Source organism: Phocoena phocoena, chromosome 8 (assembly GCF_963924675.1).
Source record: "Phocoena phocoena chromosome 8, mPhoPho1.1, whole genome shotgun sequence".
Classification (NCBI taxonomy): Eukaryota; Metazoa; Chordata; class Mammalia; order Artiodactyla; family Phocoenidae; genus Phocoena; species Phocoena phocoena.
In genome coordinates, this window is record NC_089226.1 from 63,911,047 (window position 1) to 63,934,605 (window position 23,559).

General features: G+C 39.9%; 1 protein-coding gene across 3 annotated transcripts in view; it reads right to left on the reverse strand.

Moving 5' to 3' along the window:
• Window positions 1–23,559, reverse strand: part of DENND5A (DENN domain containing 5A) — a 108,114-nt gene that overhangs the window by 19,290 nt on the left and 65,265 nt on the right. For 2 of the 3 annotated variants that reach the window (XM_065882721.1, XM_065882720.1), the window contains 3 exons: window positions 8,029–8,179; window positions 6,561–6,654; window positions 4,237–4,368 (listed from right to left, as the gene is read on the reverse strand). In XM_065882721.1, coding sequence (XP_065738793.1) covers window positions 4,237–4,368; window positions 6,561–6,654; window positions 8,029–8,179 — 377 coding nt within the window. Of the gene's footprint in view, window positions 1–4,236; window positions 4,369–6,560; window positions 6,655–7,401; window positions 7,405–8,028; window positions 8,180–23,559 lie in introns of all 3 variants that reach the window. The other variant, XM_065882722.1, reaches the window with a different exon arrangement.

Sequence of the window (23,559 nt, forward strand, 5' to 3'; positions counted from 1 at the left end):
ACTCTAGATCCAGTTTTTACATTTATGAGATGAAAAGAGTTGAATAAAACCCTTTGGTCATGCTCATCTCTGATATTCTCTGATTCTGACTGCTTAACTGACCCTATTAAACAAACCTTTCAGCATTTAATCCTAGAAATATATCTAAAGTATCCATCAAGGGGATGAAAAGTTGAGGAGGAATAATTTACTTTTATGTAAAATTTTTCACGTGCTCATTGTAAAACAAAAACAGAAAAACACACTGAATAATGATAATTGCAGCTTTGTGCCAGGCACTGTACTAAGTATTACACTATCTCATTTAAGCCTAATAACTCTATGAGAAGTATTATTATTTTTCACAATTTACTGATAAGGAAATTGAGGTCAGAGAACTTAAGTAACTTGCCCAAATTCACACAGCAAAGAAGCAGCAAATCTGGTCTTCGAACCTAAAGCTGCCTGAATATTGAATCCAAGTTCTTAAGGAAGATTTAATCATGTTATAAATTTGTGACATATAAAAATCTAGGGGCTTCCCTGGTGGCGCAGTGGTTAAGAATCCGCCTGCCAGTGCAGGGGACACGGATTCCAGCCCCAGTCCGAGAAGATCCCACATGTCACGGAGAAAATAAGCCTGTGCGCCACAACTACTGAGCCTGCGCTCAAGAGCCCACAAGCCACAACTACTGAGCCCACGTGACACAAATACCGAAGCCCGTGTGCCTAGAGCCCGTGCTCCGCAACAAGAGAAGCCACCACAATGAGAAGCCTGCACACCGCGACGATGAACAGCTCCCACTCGCCACAACTAGAGAAAGCCCGCGCGCAGCAACAAAGACCCAACACAGCCAAAAATAAAAATCAATAAAATAAATTTATAAAAAAAAAAAAGAATCTAAAGAGCAAGGAAAAATATCACCCCATGCCCTACCCTGCAGAAGCAACAACTCTTAACACTTTGGCATATTTCTTTCCAGTGTTACTATTTTTAATTTTTTATTGTGAAATATATCTCATATACAGATACATATATGTGTGTATGTGAGTGTATACTATTAGACTATCATAACCATCAATGAGATTAAGAAAAAAAATATTGCCCATCTATACCTTTGAAGAATCCCATGTGCCTTCTCCAATCACCTTTCTCACTCTAGAAGTGATCACTGTTCTGACTTACACAGTAAAACTACAGAAATGCAAGGAAATGATTAACACCTATATTTGTATCCCTAAACAATGTAGTTTAGTTTTGCCAGTATGGTTTTTTTGTTGTTATTTTCTTTTTAAAATTTATTTATTTTATTTATTTATTTTTGGCTGCATTGGGTCTTTGTTGCTGTGTGCAGGCTTCCTCTAGTTGTGGCGAGCGGGGGCCACTCCTCGTTGCAGTGTGCAGGCTTCGCATTGCACTGGCTTTTCTTGTTGCGGAGCGCGGGCTCTAGGCTCTCGGGCTTCAGCAGTTGTGGCACACGGGCTCAGCAGTTGTGGCTCATGGGCTCTAGAGCGCAGGCTCAGTAATTGTGGCGCATGGGCTTAGTTGCTCCACGGCATGTGGGATCTCCCCAGACCAGGGCTCGAACCCGTTTCCCCTGCATTGGCAGGCAGATTCTTAACCACTGCACCACCAGGGAAGCCCCTTTTGTTATTTTCTTTTTCACTTAACTTTATGTTTGTGAAATTCATACACACTGATCATCAATATATCTGTTGTCTATTTCCACGCTGTATAGCATTCCACTATATAAATATACTGCAATTTATTATTTATTCTCCTACTGACTGGCATTTGGGTTGTTTCCGGTTTGGGACTATTACAAAGAATTCTGCTGTAAACGTCTCGTACACATCTCCTGGGTCATGCTGCAAAGGTTTCTCTAGGGAATATACCTAGGAGAAGAATACTGGATAATAAATGCTATGCTGTTTTGCAAAGCAATCATAACAATTTACATTTCCAACAGTATCAGAGTTCCCTGTTGCTCCACATGCTAGCCAACAGTTGATAGCGTTAGGCTATTCTTCAATTCTAACATGTACACTTTTCCACGTATCAACAAATCTGAAATTAGGATATATTTCACCATCATTGTTGACCAGGCAGTAGACATAAGAAAGTTGTCACTGCCAGAACATGCATCTCAAAACTTGAAAATGAATGCAAGGGGCATGGAAAACAAATCCCAGAGACAAGAGACAAGCCCTCTTTCAAAAAAGGCAGCATCACCAATGTTCTTGATGGGAGAAAAGACATTATTGAGAAAAATCATGGATATCAACGATTTAGAATGAACTGATGAAGTTTTTAAGATGCCTGAATTCAAAATATCAGTACTGGTATATCAACCTAACTTGTAACAGTAATAATTTTTTCTTCAAGAGAAAGTATATTTGATTTCATTCCATAAATAAGCATCACTTAGAAACTGAAATGCAGGAAAATCTTTTTTTCCATTAATGAATAAACAGGATTTAGTAGGGGCCAAGTTAGTTCAACTGTCCTAAAAAGCACAGTATACTGACTTGGTTGAAAGGCTGTATTTTTTTTTAGAAATTTAAGTTCTGAACTAAAATATTAAAAGTTAAGAATTACTATCTTGGGACTTCCCTGGCGGCACAGTGGTTAAGAATCCCTCTGCCAATGCAGGGGACATGGGTTTGATCCCTGGTCCCAGAAGATCCCACATGCCGCAGAGCAACTAAGCCTGTGCACCACAAGTACTGAGCCTGCGCTCTAAAGCCCGCAAGCCACAACTACTGAGCCCACGCGCCACAACGACTGAAGCCTGCGCACCTAGAGCCCGTGCTCTGCAACAAGAGAAGCCACCACAATGAGAAGCCCGTACACTGCAACAAAGAGTAGCCCCCACTCACTGCAACCAGAGAAAGCCCATTGCAGCAACGAAGACCCAAGGCAACCAAAAATAAAAATAATAATTTTAAAAATAAAAGAAAGCAGATCTCTACAAATCTGTTATTAAAAAAAAAAAAAGACTATCTTTTGATCCAGCAATCCCACTTCTGAGTATATATCCAAAAGAACTGAAATTAGGATCTCAAAGAAATATCTGCTTCCCCATGTTCATTGCAGCATTATTCATGAAAGCCTAGATATAGAAACTACCCAAGTATCTACCAATAGATGAATGGCTAAACAATATGTGGTATATACATACATATGATGGAGTATTATTCAGCCTTTAAAAAGCCTTAAAAAAGAAGGAAATCCTGCGATTTGCAGCAACGTGGATGAACCTGGACAACATTATGCTAAGTGAAATAAGCCAAACAGGACAAATACTACATGATTCCACTTATATAAGGTATCTGAAATAGTCAAACAAATTCACAGAAGCAGAGAATAGAATGGTGGTTGCTAGGGGCTGTGGGGAGGGAAAAATAGAATTGTTGCTCAAGAGGTATGAAGTTTCAGTATTCATAGGTAAGAAGAATAAGCTCTGGAGATCTGCTGTACAACACAACACCTATAATAATACAATATTGTGCAATTTAAAATATGTTAAGAGGACAGATCTCATGTTGTGCTCTTACCCCCCAAACAAACAAAAAACGCAAAAGAATATAAGGAAATTTTTGGAAGTGACAGATATGTCTACCTTGATTGGTGGTAACAGTATCACCAGTGTATGCGTATGTCCAAACTCATCAAGATGTATACATTATATGTGTGCAATTTTTTGTATATCAATTATACCTTAATAAAGCTTTAAAAAATTACTCTTCTTGTAGAATGGAAAAAAAAAACATGCCAACAGCAAGCTTAAACTGAATAATACACCTTGATCTGGCACACAGTAGGCACTCAGCGAATTCTTGTTTCTAGACACGAGATCAGTGCTATCAGATTAAATTAGAGAGGCAAAAACATTTGCATACATGTAAGACTAATCTGTTGAAGACAATACAACTACATTACTTACTTAAGATACTACTTACTTAAAATTAATGATTTTAAGTAACATAAGATGTCTAAAATTAAAAACTACATCTGTCTCTGTTTTAAAGAATACATATTAAGTTTTTATCAAGCAAAGTGTGCTTGCTCTCAATTAATGGTATATTTTCTTTAAAACAAATACACCTAATTCCAAGTTAAAAGGATCTTAACATGAGTACTATCCCATTATATTAACAATGTTTTCAAAATCAAGAAAAGAGTGGTCAGAGCTAAGCCTTGGTCTCATCTTGGCTGCCAAGGAAAATACACATTCAGAAGTGTCCACAGCTCACCTTGTTGCGGCATTCCTTCAGCAGACCCTCCACAAACTTCCAGTTGGTTTGGGCAATCACTGACGGGGAAAGGTTGGACAGTTTGGGCTGGCGGATGGTGCTGCCCATATTCCTGGCCTCCTGGATGTACTTCTAAAGCAAAAGGAAAAATCAAAGACTCTTAGTGCCCATGCACACAGACCACAGGCAACCAGTACTGATGGGGCCTGAAGAGGGCACTATCACCCCGCACTTTCTTACTGCCTCTTTCCTAGGCTCAGGGCAAAGTTTAAAATGCAGTGCTTGTATCTTAGGGAAAACTGAGAAAATATGATGAATTAATTCTGTTTTTTCTAATGTAAAGCCCTCTTGGCTTTAATGATACAAGAGGTAAAAAACATATGGCTGCAACATGTATGAGTGTGCCAACTCCTATAAGTAGGCAAACCAACTCAAATCGAGTGCTATTGAGGAAAATCATTTTCCCCACCAAGTTTGGAGGAATTTAATTCCTCTGCTCATATCAAAGATATCCACCCTTGCTAAATTAGGGCCTGAAGAACGTGTGTACACTCAAAACAACAACTGCATTTTCTGATCTTCTACCGTTTGCTGGTGATTCCCCATATGCTCTGTTTTAACATATAACCAAATCAATGCAGTTAACTGCACACTGACATCCTCTCAGTATCCCAGGTTCACAACCAGCATTTGTACTCCCAACTTCTTTCTCTCTCCATATTTATTCCAGCAGTACAATTCTGTCCATTCTATCTTCTGGCCCCTCAATCTGCCCCTACTACCAGCCCCTAAGATTAGGCTTCAATTACTATCACCTGCACTACTGCTACCTGCTCCTAACTTGCTAGCTACCTCCAGTTCCTCTTGCCTCCCAAATATTCTGCCCACAGCCTCCTTCACACAACCACCACCAAACTTTGGATCCTGCCATCTCCTTTATTTGCAATACTCATCTTTGTCCCTAACAATCCTATCATCCTCAAGACTCAAACAGATGCTGGTTCCTCCAAACAGTCTTGTTTGAGATTACCCCAGACAGAAATGACCTCTGCTTTCTCTAATCAGTGATCAAACACTGGCGTGCCTCTCATATGGCCCTTTCATATGGCCTTTGCTCCCTTAATAAACTGGTATTCCCTGAGGACAAGGCTACCTCCTAATCTTTATATTTCAAAGTGTTTACTATAGTGATTTTGACCAAGAAAACTTACTCAATAAACACTGCTGAAAGAAATAATATGGAGGTGAGGTAGAAGACCCAGGGGAGACTTTTAAAGTAACACCCATACCCAACACCCATTAGGCCACCCTCACAAAAACGCCAAGTACAATTGTACCTTATAAACCAGCAGTTAAAAATTCATAACCATATTTTGCAATATTAATTTATTCCTTTAAAAAACAGCAAAGGCAAAATATTTTCCCATTCATTGAGATGCCAGACACATATGAAAACAACATGCTTTACTGGATTTCATCATATAAAATGCAAACTGCAGGGTCTTTTCTCAAAGAGAAGTTTCTGAAATAGGTTTCTGAAGGTGAAGCTCCATTTTCACAAGTTCTCTGCAACTCAGTAAGGCAGGGTCTCCAACCTGAAGTTTATAATAGAAACTTTACTGGGAACAAGTTACAGCAGAGCTGAGAAACTCAGCTTACAAGCAATAAGGACTCAGGTCAATTCAAGAATCCTCAATCCGCACGCACCTGATAATAATATTCTTTTGCTCCTCTGAGAAAAAAAAGTCAAGATTACCTGTTTTAAATTAAGATAAAGAAAAAAACAGGAAAAAAGGCTCCTCCTCCCCAGGTTCAGAGAGTCACAGCATTAACCCAAGTTCAGCTTTTCCTCTTTCTCACTCTAACAAAATTAACTTCTTTACCACCATACCACACACACACACACAAAAGCCTCAAAAATTTTCAAGGGATTTTTCCCAAGTTTTAGAATCTTATCTTCTGAGGTTCCTGTCAGCCCTCCCACTCTCCCAACCCCTGGGAGGAAGTGAGTATCATGCATGAGTGACTACTGAAAGGACAGTGAAAGGCTCTCTTCCAAGCACTGGTTATCATTCCTGAACAGAGGTACAAATCTGGTTCAGGGAGAGGACGCACATGGCTAGTGGCCCTGCTGCCCCTTGTGAAACACTGTACATCCTGGATTTGTCACAACCGTAGCCCATATCAGGGGTCAGGAACTAACTTATTATTAACCCTTCTTTATGAGGAGGATATCTGAATCAGACCAGAGGCCAAGGAAATGAGAAGAAGGAGGGTGTAGCATGATAACAGGGTCATTCCTTGTCATTCTCAAGGTGTCTTACCTCTCTCTGGTCATTGTCTAAACGCAGGTGTTCTGTGTGCTGCTTCTGCCGGTCTTTACGCCTCCACTGGGCAGGGGCATTCCTTTTTGTCCACCTGACAGAATCAAAGCAGACAATTAAGAATATTCCGCTAAGAGGGACTTCCCTGGTGGTACAGTGGTTAAGAATCCGCCTGCCAATGCAGAGGACACGGGTTCGAGCCCTGGGCCGGGAAGATCCCACATGCCGCAGAACAACTAAGCCTGTGCACCACAACTACTGAGCTTGCACTCTACAGCCCGCAAGCCACAACTACTGAGCCCGCGTGCCACAACTACTGAAGCCCGCACGCCTAGAGCCCGTGCTCAACAAAAGAAGCCACCACAATGAGAAGCCTGCGCACCACAACGAAGAGTAGCTCCCACTCGCCACAACTAGAGAAAGCCCGTGCACAGCAACGAAGACCCAACGCAGCCAAAAATAAATGAAGGAAGGAATGAAGGGAGGGAGGGAGAGAGGGAGGAAAGAAGGAAAGAAGGAAAGGAAGAAAGAAAGAATATTCTGCTAAGAAAGTAAGGTCAACTGACGGGAGAAAACTTAAACATCTAGGGACCAATGGTGGCCATGGGAAACCATCAAGAAATCACCAGAGATAGCTCAGAAACCTTGAGAAGGGTAGCTTAAAGATCACTTACTGGGCAAGAAAGAGATAACTCTCCAGGGACAGAGACATATCTTTTTTTTAAAATAAATTTATTTACTTTTGGCTGCGTTGGGTCTTCGTTGCTGTGCGTGGGCTTTCTCTAGTTGCATTGCTGTGCATGGGCTTCTCACTGCGGTGGCTTCTCCTGTTGTGGAGCACCGGCTCTAGGCGAGCGGGCTCAGCGGCCATGGCTCACGGGCCTAGTTGCTCCGTGGCACGTGGGATCTTCCCAGACCAGGGCTCAAACCTGTGTCCCCTGCATTGGCATGCAGATTCTTAACCACTGTGCCACCAGGGAAGTCCCAAGAGACATATCTCTCTTGAAACACCTACAAAAACTTCACTTGCAGATCCAAAACTATACTCATTCAACTCTGCCTGGGCATTGATACACTCATCTCCAAAAGTTAACGAAGAAGAGCAATCCTGCTAAGCTATCTACTTTCAGTTCAGTTATTTCAACCACCACTTACTAACGATACAGTGCTAGCTAGGTGTTGTATGGATTCAATAGTGAGATGATTTCAACCCATCTGCAGTCCGGCCTTTTACAGGCCCTGACACATGGAGCTATCCCAATTTGCACAGTAGAGACAGGAGCTGATGATACTCTGTCACCTGTTTCCTTGTTAAAACAAGTGAACAACCTGGATAGTGTGTGTTTTCTCCATATTTGCTTTACAAATGTCAAGGTCTTCTGGAGATAACAGTCTAGGTCCAGATACGGTATAACCCTCACCACTGTGGCTAGGGAGCTGAATCAGGGAATCCCTGGGGTTGACTCACTTGTTGCTGGCTGGCCCGGTGGAAAGCACATCAGACTGCAGCTTAGGGAAGAAGCCTGGTTCATACTTCCCTTGTCCAATCTTCATGTCAAGTAAATGGGGGTGAACCGCAGTATGATCGATTTTTGCCAGTCGCAGCTCAATTGCTTTCTCTGGATGAGAGTGAAAAAGTCCAATATTTTAAAAAACATAACATATTCTGGGCCATAAAACAAGTCTCAATAAATTTAAAATAACTTGAATCATACAAAGTATGTCTTGTGACCAACAATAATCAATAATACCTTAAAACTAAAAAACACATTTCTAAATAACCAAGGGGTCAAAAAGGAAATCAGCATGGTTGAGGCTAAAATGGAATGAATTGCCTTTTATTGGATGTAGATTGTGCTCTCTGTTGTTAAGAGTACTTGAAACAATTCAGGTTGGTTTTCTTGAAGTAATTTTTATTTATGATTCAGAGAACTCATGTGGATGGAAATCTCTCTGGCCCTCGAAAAACATGCCATCAGCACTGAGTCGGTGTTGCCCACTACATGTTCTGTCTTCTGAATAGAAAAGAGGTGTTATTTAGGGAAATTTTTTTTTTTTTTTTTTTTTTTTTGCGGTATGCAGGCCTCTCACTGCCCTGGCCTCTCCCGTTGCGGAACACAGGCTCCGGATGCGCAGGCTCAGCGGCCATGGCTCACGGGCAGAGCCGCTCCACGGCATGTTGGATCTTCCCAGACCAGGGCACGAACCCGTGTCCGCTGCATCGGCAGGCGGACTCTCAACCACTGCGCCACCAGGTAAGCCCCGAAAATCTTTTTTTTAAGATATGTGTAGATCATTTACTACTGGATAATATTTGTTCTTTGGTCCCTATATAGTTTTTCTTTAATAGCATATATTTTAGTGGTTGTTTTAAAATTATACAGAGAGCAGAAATTCTTTATCTGATGTGATTTAGTAGGGTAATGAATTCGATAACTGAAAAAGTCACGTAAGTTTGGGAATCCTAAAAGGATATATACATCCCTTAAACATTTTAATTTAAACCGTATGACTGTATAATCACCAATCTTTTGATGAAGTGTCTGTGCATTTTCTTTAATTATACCCCACTAATCAGGGGTCTGCATTGTTTCTCTTGCATAAATCTCACCCATAATTCATTCACTGAGTTTTCCAGTTTTTAAAGTGGAGCGAGAACTTTTAAAGGACCTTGCAAAAGAACCATAGTAGATGCTAGTTTTCCCAAGTTTTTTGCACTTAGGTGATATGCCTAATTCAATTGCTGTATTTTTAGTGACTTTGCTTTACTGAGTCTTTTTAAAGCATTTAATTTTGTTTTCAGAGAAACAGTTCTTTTTTTTTTGTCCTCATATCTTACCATTTATTTACATAATATTTGGTTAAATTATACAACCCAGTAATAAGTTCAACTAGTGCAGACAAGCTTGGAAACAAATGCATACATTAGTATTTTTAATTAATGTTTTAATTGAAGTATAGTTGATGTACAATAGTATATAAGTTACAGGTGTACAATATAGTGACTCACAATTTTTAAAGGTTATACTCCATATATACATATTATAAAATATTGGCTATATTCCCCATGTTGTACAATGTATCCTTGTAACTTATTTTATACATAACCTTGCATTAGTTTTTGGTGTTTTTTTTTTGCAAAAGTAATGCAAACTCAAGGCATGCAATCAAAACAATTTTAAAGAGAATAAAATGAAATCTCCTTCCTCTCTGCTTCCTGTGGTAGCCGGAGATCAAGTTTCTTGTGCATCCCTAATGAAATAATAGTTTTTTAAAACAAATAAATAATGTGTGGACAAACAGTGCAGAGAGAATTGAATGTTTCCCTTATGTTTTTTTTTTTTGGCTGTGTGGGCTTTCTCTAGTTGTGGTGAGCAGAGGCTACTCTTGGTTGCGATGTGTGGGCTTCTCATTGCGGTGGCTTCTCTTGTTGCAGAGCACGGGCTCTAGGTATGCGGGCTTCAGTAGCTGCGGCGCATGGGCTTAGCAGTTGTGGTGCACGGGCTTAGTTGCTCCGCGGCATGTGGGGTCTTCCCGGACCAGGGATCAAACCCATGTCCCCTGCATTGGCAGGCGGATTCTTAACCACTGCGCTACCAGGGAAGTCCCTGCTTCCCTTTCTTTTGGATCTAAAATCCTACCCTAGTGAAATAATCTCTTGATTTTTTTTCATGCCCTCCTCCTAAATACTTTTATATAATGCACTATTTTTAATGTTGTGTTGCACATGTATTAATTATAATATTAAGTTAATACATTTTGATATACATATGGTATATTAAAGTAAAACTTGGAAAAAAAGCATTTCAGTCATATGGTAGAAATTTAAAATATTACAAAAGGGTGTATGTACAGTGACGTGTTAAGACTTATCACTGTTTCCTGTTTCCTTGCATATACAGCATGTATACCTTTTAAAAACAACACAGATGGGAGCATACTAATCATTATTTTATACCTTCTTTCATTTAACAGTTTATCTTGGAGATATCAGGACATAGATTAGGTTGTTTCCTAAGAACAAAGATTGCATGAGAAACATCCTTGTTCATACAATTTTCACAGAAGTGTGAGTATGCAAGGACAGTTTCTAATTCAATTTCTGATTTGCAGGAACGTCCCTGTAGTTTGTTTTAGGAGTGAACTTATCTGTAAAGTGATCCCAAGTCTAATGTCTTTCTCTGCACAGAGAGAAGTCATAAGAATGTGCTGATTATTCTCTCTTCACCACTCAGAAGTGGTTGTAATCCCAGTATGCTTTGCATTATCTCCTTTTGTTGAAAGTAATTGCTCATTACAGCATTATGGGAGCTGTGAGAAAACCCAGAGTTCCCTCGAGCTGAAGTGTTTCCAGTTGATTTTGATTGGCTAAAACTCTCTGGATGCAGATGACCTTCATCTGTTTCCTATTTATTAGTTTCACCTTCTTGGAATGATGAGCACAGAGACAGGCAATGGCAAAGGAGGTACTGATTTTATCGTTTGTACTGGTGTATAGAAATGGATTTTGTGCTGTTGCTTACAGCTCTGGGAGGTCAGCATCCTAGTGTGGGTACCACGGTTTGATGGATCCCGGAGGCATGGTTTATTAGGCCATCCTTCAAGATGAGTTGTTGCTTTTTCAAAATACAAAAATGTAGGGAAAACGAAACCCACAACTCAGACCAGAGAGGCCATAAAATTCCAAGTTTCTAGTATCTGTAAAACCAAACCATATAAATGGAAAGCAGTTTAGCCTTGAAAGAGGAGATGATTTCTCATCTCCTAAAAGTGTTTTGTTTCTAAGAATAGCACACTTTCAAGTGCATCACAGGGAATTCTTCAGGGATTTCAATCTGAGGCGAATAAGGTTACCCACTCTAGCAGAAATAAGTGGGCTGAGTTTCAGATACTGGATTAGACTCATCCTGAAGAGTAGGGAAAAACCAGAACTAGATGTCTGTGCTATTGAAAAGCCTGCTTTTATGGACCAGAGGAAGCCCCTTCCTTCAGACTTCAGCATGCCCTGTTTCATGATTAGAGAGTAGATAGATGTTCCCTGACACTGTAACTAGGTTCACTATAAGGAGCAGTCCAGTGTCCAGGAAGCCTCATGAGGAAGGCATTTCAGGGACTCCTTTACTCAGTGTCTGTTGGACCCCTATGAGATGTTCTTGTCTCTGAGCAGACCTGTCAGGAATGCCAGCCACGTAAAGGAGTAGCACCTGCTTTATTGACTTTCGGTAAAAGAAGCAGCTTTTTGGTTTTCACATGATTGGAAAGGCCTTGCTCCTTCCTGCCTTTTTAAAAAAAAAAACCAGAAATGGTGTGTGTCTATATGTGTGTGTACACTGAAACGGGGGGAGACATTATTCAGTGTAATATTTCTTCAAAATGTGTGTTTAAGTGCCAGTGTTGGGACACAGTAAGACTGGACCTTCAGCTTTAAATATCTCTTGGAGGTTTTCTCCCACACCTTTACATTCTTTTGATCATCTTAAGTTTGAATTTTAAAGTATATTCTTATCATGTCTGAGATTCTCAAGATTATTGCTCTTAGTAGATTTACAGGCATTCATATCTAGAAAAGAGAGGTGAAAGATACAAAAACTGAGGCCTCGCCTAGAGAATCATTAGAATTCTTCTTAATAATAATTGTTAGAATAATCCTAGAGCAGGAAGATTTCAACAGAAAGATAACGAGCAAAGTTGTACAGGTGTCCCATGGAACTGAGATATCTCAGAAGAGGCTGAAGATCGAACTTGCAGTGGCCTAAATTTTGTTCCTCAGTTGTTGCTTACTCTCACGTTGGAGTAAATACTTTTTCTGAAAGGCTATATAGATTATCTATTTAATCCTTGAAAGAGTTTTTTATTTTATTTTATTTTGTAATTTGGGAAATATTTTTGTTGTTGCTTCAATTGGGAGAGGGTCCTCACCAAATAGTCTTTAATATGGGAACGGCAGTGCTTTGTGGGGCACAGTGAAAAATGAGATCGACTTTCTTCTTGAACTCTTATCAGTCTGTTCCTAATTTTAGTGACTATGAAAAGCTTGTGCTCTTTTGTCCTTCTGCTAAATCAGTTGTATTTTTTAAAAAATCATTATTGATGACCAAATCTCTGAGCTCAGTTTTACCCACTGATTGTTTTACATCACTTATCTATTATCTATCAAATGCCTTAGCTTTCCCCGAAGAAGCGTGAGGCACTTCCTTAGAGTGTACTCAAAATGTTTGAGATGATGAAGTTTTAGTCATCAATTTTTATTTATTTGCATTACTAGTTTAAAAAAAAAACTATTTCCAGGTCATGCTTAGCCAGGAGCAAGGTGGTAAGCTGCTCCAAAGTTTTATTGGTGAGCACAAAGGATGCTTTGCTAAAACCTAGTTGATATATGTCAGCTTCTGCTCACTTCCTACTCATTCTTCTTCATTCTCTGGAAAGCTTTTTGTTATTTATTACTCATTTATGAACCAAGCTGGGATTTGCTTAAATGGTGGGCTGAGTTTTTAGTGCATAAAACTGTTTAACTCCTGTGAAAACTCATTTGAAATCAGCCATTCCAGGAGGATATTACTCATATGATTTTAAAATTGATGTTCCTACTTTGTCTTTAAGTGTCTGAAACCATCATACCATTTGTAAATAGTAATGTGTTAAATCTCAATCTATTGTATTGGCTTTGCTGATGTATTTTTTACTCATTTTAAAAATAAAACAAGTCTAGAAATTGCATTCTGAAGAAAAGCTAAGCTTTGAGCACAAGCTTCTTCCAAGATATGCTCTCTGACCTAGAATAAGAGTTTTGAGTAATGAAAGTCAATCTTCTGGGTCTTTCAGGTTCTAGGGGAGCTTTTAATCAAAGTGTTAAAACGACACTTTCATGCTGTTACCATTCAAGAAAGGTTGCCAGGTGGAAGGCAGACTTGGCTAGTGTGGAAAACCAGCCTCTGCATGCTTGAAGGTTCTTTGGCTTGATCTTGAAGTCAAAGTTCACATCAGCTCCTTGTAGAATGCAGACATGTGAGTGGTAAATGAGGTGTTTTGACATTCATGCTGAACAGAGAGTAGACCACTGTTCCTTTTCTTTTTGTTCCACTTCCCCATTCTCCTTCTACTGAAGAGAATCTACTTAACATTCTGGTTTAGTATTTGGAGCAAGGTACTATTTATGATACCTATTGTATTTTTTTCTAAATTGTATTTCTATATTAAATTTTATTACTAGCATGGACCTGTGTGTGGGGGGGTATACTTCAGCTTGTGGTCCATTGAGGTCTCTGGGTTGTCTCTCTGATACCCACAAGGGAATCATACTCTGAGCATACCCTTGCTGAAGTTTATCCTGTTCCTTTCTAAATGTGAAATTGTGTTGAAGATTTTAACTTACTATTTGAGAAGCAAGTACCTTGTTTTTGACTGGTTTTGTGTGTGTTTTGTTTTTGACCTAGATTACCAGAGACTGATGACTGTGGCGGAGACAATTACAGCTCTCATGTTTCCTTTCCAGTGGCAGCATGTCTATGTTCCTATTCTCCCAGCTTCTCTCCTACATTTCTTAGATGCTCCTGTGCCATACCTGATGGGCTTGCATTCCAATGGCCTGGATGACCGGTCAAAACTGGAGCTGCCTCAAGAGGTGAGAAAAACGTGGAGCTTGGGTGCTGGTGCCTGTGGCCCTGACACAGGATTTGGGAGAGAAGGGCTTTGGGATGAGCCCAGGGTGGTATCACCAAGTTTATTTTCTTTTATTTTGGGGAACACAAACAACTTTCCAGGAAAAAAGTAAAAACACTGAACATTTAGCTCAATTTATATAATTCCAGAAACACCTGTTTCCTCTATCACCGGACATACTTTTATAATAATCTCTGTTTATACTATTGTGAACTGCCTTTTTCAAACATGATACTTTACGTATTTTTAAGAAAATCTTTTTATTATGTAAAAGTTTAAACTTACACAGAAGAGTAGCATAGTGAATCTCTGTGTTTTCAATACTTAGCTTTAACAGTTATCATACATTTAAATTGTATTTTACTTCTGTACTTTCTACCCCCTATTTTTTAAAGAAATTCCACATAGTATAGTTTTATAACTGCTTTAGTAGCCAGACATGTATTAATAAATCAGTGGTTTTGTTTTATAGGCCACAGTTACTCTGTAAAAGTTGACCTGATCATAGTGATTCTTGTAGTACTGAATGTAGCCTTGAAAACTTTCCTTGCTCAAGATAAGGAAGGCCTTGAGAGAATGCTTCTCCTCCCTTGCTGTGAAGATGGCCTGCTCCTCTTTCCTATTGTTTCAAATACTAAAATAATTGATTAAAAAATATATTTGTTTATTTACTACTTCATTCTAAAATATATTTAAAGCATCATTAGAAACAAGATTGTCTTGGTTTTTATTTTCCTAGAATTACCAAGAGAACTGGTCTACCTCTTTTGGTCATTTTGTGGCTTGTATGAAACTAGCTGGGGGAAGGCCTTTCCTACTCTGAATTTCGTAGTCAACAGCAAGGCCTGGGAAGAAGACTTTGGACTATGCACACACTGGTATCAACATGACTCTGTCTCATCCTTCCACCAATGATTTTTTGGGGGAAGATTTTTATGTATAGCTGAGGAATATGAGTAAGAGGACCTCCAAAGAAGAGACCGTTCTCATGGAATTGGATCTAAGCAGCATTCACATTGTTGGGCATGTCTGGGCAGCCATCTTGATGAACATGCCTGATAATTAGATCATACCCATAATGTTTAAGCTATAGTCAATTGCATCTCTTTTTCTCTCTCCTTTGGTTTTATTTTTATTTATTTATTTGTTTGGCTGCGTCGGGTCTTAGTTGCAGTGCGTGGGCTCAGCAGTTACAACTCGTGGGCCTTCTAGTTGTGGCGCACGTGCTCTGGAGCGTGTGGGCTCAGTAGTTGCAGCGCACGGGCTTAGTTGCCCCGCAGCATGTAGGATCTTAGTTCCCCGACCAGGGATCGAACCCACGTCCCTTGCATTGGAAGGTGGATTCTTTTTTTCTTTTTAAAATTTATTTATTTAATTTATTTATGTTTGGCTGCATTGGGTCCTCGTTGCTGCACGCAGGCTCCCCCCAGCTGTGGCGAGGGAGGCCACCTCTCGCCACGATACGCAGTCTCCCCATTGTGGTGGCTTCTCCTGTTGTGAAGCACGGACTCTAGGTGCGCGGGCCTCAGTAGTTGTGGCACATGGGCTCAGTAGTTGTGGCTCGTGAGCTCTAGAGCACAGGCTCAGTAGCTGTTGTGCACGGGCTTAGTTGCTCTGCAGCATGTGGGATCTTCCCGGGCCAGGGCTCGAACCTGTGTCCCTTGCATTGGCAGGTGGATTCTTAACCACTGGACCACCAAGGAAGTCCCTTGCCTTTGGTTTTAGAATCATAATGTCTTCCTTGTAGTTTTTTCCATTTCTGCCTCCTTTGAATCTATAGAGCTTTGTGCTATTTGGGCTGGGACAAGATTAATTAAGGAAGAAAAGATCTAAATAATGTCAGCGAAAAAAAATGCAGGAGGCTGCAAAAAGAACAGAGTTTATTTGGGGACTTAAGAATTGCAATTGGGGAGACACAGATTCAGTTAACCCTGAAAGAGTATTCCGAGGAAGAGAAAGAGTCAGGGGCTTATAAAGACAAAAACCACGAGGTTGTTAAAAGTTGCCCTGGTGAGAGTTGTGATCGACTCTGATGTGAGTCAAATTATTTGTCCTTAAGAAATCACAGGTTATTTTAGGGTAGGGGTCTTGTTAGTATATAGACTGTCACGAATTGTGTTTAGGCTAAGGGTCTGATTAGTATCTTGAGTTTCTGGCAGGTGTTCTGGTGTTCTGTTCTTCATCAGGTCAAAAGGTCAGCTTCCATCCAGGCTGAGTCATGCAAACATCGTACTTCCTTAATGGCTTCCCGGCTCCATTTTAGAGATCTCTCTTAGAAATACTGACTCCATTTTGACTTTCCTTTCACAATGATGGAGAAAACCATTGAGTTTTGGGGTACTGGGTTTTTATATATATATTTATCTACTGATAAATATGCATAAAGAGCAGATATCAAAGACTGGAGAGTGGGGAGCTTTTTGTTGTTGCTTTAAATGACTTCATATTTAATACTGACACCTCCTTCTGGTAAAGGTAATTATCATTTTGTAAAAGTCAAAATAAGAATAACAGTGAAAATGTTCATTGCAGCTCTATTGACAATAGTCTGGACATGGAAGCAACCTAAGTGTCCATCGACAGATGAATGGATAAAGAAGATGTGGCACATATACACAATGGAATATTACTCAGCCATAAAAAGAAATGAAATTGAGTTATTTGTAGTGAGGTGGATGGACCTAGAGTCTGTCATACAGAGTGAAGTAAGTCAGAAAGAGAAAAACTAATACCGTATGCTAACACATATATATGGAATCTAAAAAACAAACAAAAAATATGTCATAAAGAACGTAGGGGCAAGACGGGAATAAAGACGCAGACCTACTAGAGAATGGACTTAAGGACATGGGGAGAGGGAAGGGTAAGCTGGGACGAAGTGAGAGAGTGGCATGGACACATATACACTACCAAATGTAAAACAGATAGCTAGTGGGAAGCAGCCGCATAGCACAGGGAGATCAGCTCGGTACATTGTGATCCCCTAGAGGGGTGGGATAGGGAGGGAGGGAGGGAGACGCAAGAGGGAAGAGTTATGGGAACATATGTATATGTGTAACTGATTCACTTTGTTATAAAGCAGAAACCCTCACACCATTGTAAAGCAATCATACTCCAATAAAGATGTTTTTTAAAAAAAGAGTATTTTGATAATAATTGTACAGAATTAAATGTATGTCAGAGAACATTAAAGGAATTCCAGAATTCCTACGGGAAAAAAAAAGGAAATAAAGTATTTTGAGCTGAATAAAAATGAAAACACAAAATATCAAAATTTGTGGAATATCATTAAAATATTACTTGAAAGATTTACAGCCTATCTTAGGCTGTGAATATTACAAACAACTCAATGCCAACAAATTTGACAACAGATGAAACACACAAACTGTTAAAGCTCACTCAAGGAAACAGATAACCTGAATAGCTCTATATCTATTTTTTAAATTGAATCTGTAGTTTAAAACCTTCCTACAAAGAAAACTCCAGGCCCTGATGGCTCCACTGATGAATTCTGCTAAACATTTAAAGAAGAAATAGTATCACTTACACAAGCGCCTCCAAAAAACTAAAGGGAGTATTTCCCAACTTATTCTATGAGGCCAGCATTATCCTGATACCAAATCACACCAAGACATTAAATGAAAACTAGGAACCAAATCCCTCATGAACACAGATGCAAAAATTCTAAACAAATTTTTAGTAAAGGGAATCCAATAATAAACAAAAGGATAATACGTCATGACCAAAGAGAGTTTATCTCAGGACTGCAAGACTGGTTTACACATTCAAAAATCAATGAATATAATTCACCATTTTGATAAAACTAAAGCTAAAAACCATATAATTACCTCAATAGATGCAAAAAAGCATTTGGCAAAATACAACCACCACTTCTGATAAAAACTGTCAGCAAGCTACTAACAGAAACCAACATTCTCAACTGATAGAAAAATATCCATGAAAAACCATGTGATGGGCTTCGTGGTGGTGCAGTGGTTAAAAATCCGCCTGCCAATGCAGGGGACACGGGTTCGAGCCCTGCTCCGGGAGGATCCCACTTGCCGCGGAGCAACTAAGCCCGTGCGCCACAACTACTGAGCCTGTGCTCTAGAGCCCGTGAGCCACAACTACTGAAGCCCACATGCCTAGAGCCCGTGCTCCACGACAAGAGAAGCCACCACAATGAGAAGCCCGTGCACCTCAACAAAGAGTAGCCCCCACTCGCCGCAACTAGAGAAAGCCCACGCGCAGCAACAAAGACTCAACTCAGCCAAAAATTAATTAATTAATTAATTAAAAGAAAAAACCATAGTAATAACACCATATTTAGTGGTGAATGCTTTCCCCTTAAGATCAGAAATAAGACAAGCATGCCATATTCTATTTGACATTGCACTAGAGGTTCTAGCCAGTGCAATAAGGCAATAAGGCAAGAAAAAGAAAAGATATCAAGACTGGAAAGGAAAAAGTAAAACTATCATTATTTGCAGGCAATAAGACTGTCTACATAAAAAATTTGAAGGAATATACAAAAAGCTACTAGTTTAGGAGGGTTGTAGGACACAGATCAATATACAAAACTCTATTATATTTCTATATATTAGCAATGAACAATCAGAAATTGAAATTTTAAAATACGATTTACAATAGCACTAAACATATGAAATACTTAGGAATAAATCTGACAAAAGATATGTAAAACCTGTTCACTGAAAACTATATAACACTGCTGAGAGAAATTAAAGACCTGAATAAATGGAGAGATATGCCATGTTCATGTATCAGAAGACTCAATAATGTTAAAATATCAATTCTCCCTAAATTGGGCTATAGATTCAAGGCAATCCAAATGAAAATTTCAGAAGGTTATTTGTAGATTGGCAAGCTGATTCTAAATACATATGAAATAAAAAGGACCTACAATAGCCAAAACAACTTTGAAAATAAGAACAAAGTTGAAAGACTAACACTACCTGACTTCAAGATTTAATATAAAGCTACAGCAATCAAGACAGTGTGGTATTGGTGTAAATGTAGACTAACACATCAATGAAACAGAACAAAGAATCCAGAAACAGATTCACACATATACAGATCACTAATATTTTGACAAAGGTGAAAAGACAATTTATCAGAGAGAGGATAATCTTTTCTACATATGATTCTGGAACAACTGGAAAAAATAAATCTGGACCCTTAGCTTACACCATTTACCAAAATCAACTTGAAATGGATCATAGACTTAAATGTAAAACCTAAGACTAAAAACTTCTAGAAGGATATGTATAGAAAAAAAAAACTATGTTACCTTGGTTAGGCAAAATTTTCTTAAATACAACACTAAAAGCATAATCCATTAAAAAAACCTGATAAATAGACTTCATCAAAATTAAGAACTGTTCTTTGAAGGACACCATTAAGAGAGCAAAAAGACAAGCCATAGAACAGGGAAATATCTGCAAATCATATATCTGATAAAGGACCTGTATCCAGAATATACAAAGAACTTCCAAAACTCAGTAATAACAAAACAATAAAAAAAAATGAGCAAAAGATTTAAACAGGCACTTCACCATAGAAGACCTGTGGATGGCAAATAAGCAAATGAAAAAATGTTCAACATTACTAGTCATCAAGCACATTCAAATCAAAACCACAATGAGATACCACTACATAGCTATTAGATGGCTAAAACCGAAAAGACTGAGCATAGTAAATGTTAACAACAATGTGGAAGAACTATAACTCTCATACACTGCTAGTGAGAATGTAAAATACACATCTACTTTGAAAGACAATTTGGCAATTTCTTTAAAAAGTCAACATACGAATATCATATGGTGCAGTCATTCTACTCCTAGGTATGTATGCAAGGGAAAAGAAAACATATGTCTATACAAAAACTTACATACAAATGTTCATAGCTCTAATGCCCACCAACAGGTAAACAAACAAATTGTAGTAATATCCATACAGTGGCATACTACTCAGCAATAAAAGGAACATGAATGAATCTCAATATAATTATGCTGAGTAAAAGAAGACAGACTAAAATAAAGAATGCATACTGGGGCTTCCCTGGTGGCACAGTGGTTAAGAATCTGCCTGCCAATGCAGGGGACACGGGTTCGAGGCCTGGTCCGGGAAGATCCCACATGCTGCGAAGCAACTACTGAGCCTGTGCTCTAGAGCCTGTGAGCCACAACTACTGAGCCTGCGCACCACAACTACTGAAGCCCACATGCCTAGAGCCCGTGCTCCACAAGAGAAGCCACAGCAATGAGAAGCTCGTGCACCACAACAAAGAGTAGGCCCCCTCGCCGCAACTAAAGAAAGCCCGTGCGCAGCAACCAAGACCCAACACAGCCAAAAAAGAAAAAGAGAAAAGGAATACAGGGCTTCCCCGGTGGCACAGTGGTTGAGAGTCCGCCTGCCGATGCAGGGGACACGGGTTCGTGCCCCGGTCCGGGAGGATCCCACATGCCGCAGAGCGGCTAGGCCCGTGAGCCATGGCCGCTGAGCCTGTGCATCCGGAGCCTGTGCTCTCTGCAACGGGAGAGGCCACAACAGTGAGAGGCCCGCGTACTGCAAAAAAAAAAAAAAAAAAAAAAAAGAATACATACTGCATGATTCCATTTATATAAAAACCTAGAAAATTCAAACTCTACAGTAACAGAAATCGTATCAGTGGTTGCCTAGAGACTGGGGGAAAGAATGCAGAGAGGACAGGATGGAGGCATTACAAAAGGGCATGAGAAAACCTTTGAGGGTAATGGGTATGTTCCCGATGTCAGTGAATATAACGTGTAACAAAACTTTAAATGTGTGCAGTTTACTGTATGTCAATAGTATCTCAAAAATTTTAAAGGGTAAGAACCAAAAAGCTGGTAATTCTCCTGGTATTGCCTAGATACATATAAAAACATCTCACCTTTGGGCCTTGCTGAGTGTCCTAGGTCAAGTGGCCTTCTCTCTCTGGGCCTACCTTACTTCCTCCCACCCTTACCCTCCTTCATCAGAACTTATTTAGTCTCTCAAAAAGTGCTAGGCACTATTCTAGGTCCCCAGATACAATGGCGGGCCAAAGGAAAATCTTTACCTGTAAAATTAGTGAATGAGTAGAGTTAATTGCCATCAAGATCCCTTCTAAATGTAAATTTTAAAGAATCTCCAGAAAGACCCCTTTAGTTATATTTTGACCATTTTCCAATCAGACTGATTCAAGAAGCTAAGGTGTCCATGAGGAATGGCATGAGGTAGCTGAACTACTCCTCTAGGCTAGAAATCTGAAGCCAGTGGCAAGAACTCTGAACTAGCATATTTGGAGTACATATCTCAGGGAAATACCTAAGGGCTATACCAAGGGCATGATTCCTGGGAACAGAGCATGTAGTTGCCTGGAGGGTCTCTGTGAGACCCATTTTTCTGAAATGAGTCATAGAAATGAGGGTTAGTTAACCCTCCTTCCATATCCCAAACTCCACATTCTAATGGGACCACAAGAATTCATGTCCTGGCAACAAATGAGACCAGAGTAACTCATATCAGTATTTGGTGTTCAACAGTTGGATTACAGATGGGCTGAGAACTGACTGCCTCAACCCTTTGGGCAGAAGGGCAAGGTTTCAAGCGACCAGAGTGTCTCATTGTACAGTCTCCAGCTATAAGCAGACTCCTCCTTTTATTCCCACAAGCAATACATAAATATTGTCATTTTTCAAGTGTAACACAACATGAAAAGATTGAGAAGTCCTGATTTAAAGTGCTGGTTTAGGGGGCTTCCCTGGTGGCGCAGTGGTTGAGAGTCCGCCTGCCGATGCAGGGGACATGGGTTCGTGCCCCGGTCCGGGAAGATCCCACATGCCGCGGAGCGGCTGGGCCCGTGAGCCATGGCCACTGAGCCTGTGCGTCCGGAGCCTGTGCTCCACAATGGGAGAGGCCACAACAGTGAGAGGCCTGCGAACCCAAAAAAAAAATAAATAAATAAAGTGCTGGTTTAGGAGATGTTTCTCTAAACCCACAATTTTGTAAAAAAGTCTCCATCAAGCTCTCCAGGACCAACGCCTTAGCAGGGCTCAGGACCTGAAACTTGATGTGTGTGTTCCAGGAGGCAAGGAGGACTGTGTTAGAGTATTCCACTTGCATGGGCAACACGTCCTCAAGTCTTGGCCAAGAGGACTGTCACCTTAATGAAAGGCTAGGAGCAAGAGCTGAAAGATAAAGTCAGAAGGCTATCGAGCATAAGGCTGAGGAACCCAGGATTTTGTCCAAACTGTCACCACTTGTATCTTCAAAACCTAAAAAAATGCCTGGCACATTCATTCATTCAGTAACTACTTGGTGAGCACTTCCCATACACTGGGCATGTAGTGGGTATTTATATTTGGTAAATGAATAAACAAAATATACAAAAAGGCTACAACAAGGACACTGAATATTGCACAAGGAAGAGAACACACTACTTAATCTGACACCTCAAGCTGAGACTATTCTCTGGAGAAACTGACCTAGACGGGGCCTCTGTGAACAAAAAGGTGTATTCCATCATGCAAGTAGCAAACAACTTTTAACATCTATATGTTCTAGGCACAATGTTAGAGGACTAGGGGTAAGACAATGATTAAATACAGTCTCTGCTCTTAAATTGCTCCCTGATAATCATGGCTCAAAACAATAGAGATTATAAAGGGGAGGCAAGAACAAAGCAAAACAGGGGCTTAGCGGAGGATCAACTCAGCCTGACGACATCAGAGAAGGCTTCACAGAGGAGGAGACACATCAGCTGGATTTCTATAAGCTGCTTACCCATAACTCACTCGCCCCTTCTTTCTTCTTAATAGAATCAATACAGTTCAAGGTAACATTACGCCCAGGTCAATACTCACTTTCACAGCCTCCCTTGCACTTAAGGGTGGCCATGATTCTGGCCTATGAGACAACAGAAGTTGTTGGGAATTTCTGGGAAAGCTTTTGCTTTCTGATGTAAGAGGGAAAATACAGCTGGCATCAACTTTCCCCTTTGCTCTGAATGTGAACACAAAAGGCCTCTTGTAACAAAGAGGCAACAAGTATGAATATAAAAGTCAACATGCTAAGGACAGGTGAGTGAAATGATAGACTCTCATTTCCTGATTACACTGTTGAGCAGCTGAGCAACCACCAATTCTGCACTTCTTGATAATTTAAGAAAAATAACCCCCATTTATCTCATGCACTGCTGATTAGATTCTCTAGTACTTACAGCAGGACCCATTCCTAACTGACACAGTGTTAAAGGATGAGAAGTAGTCTGCCAGGCAAAAAAGACAGGGGAAAGCATTTCAGGCAATGGGAACAACTT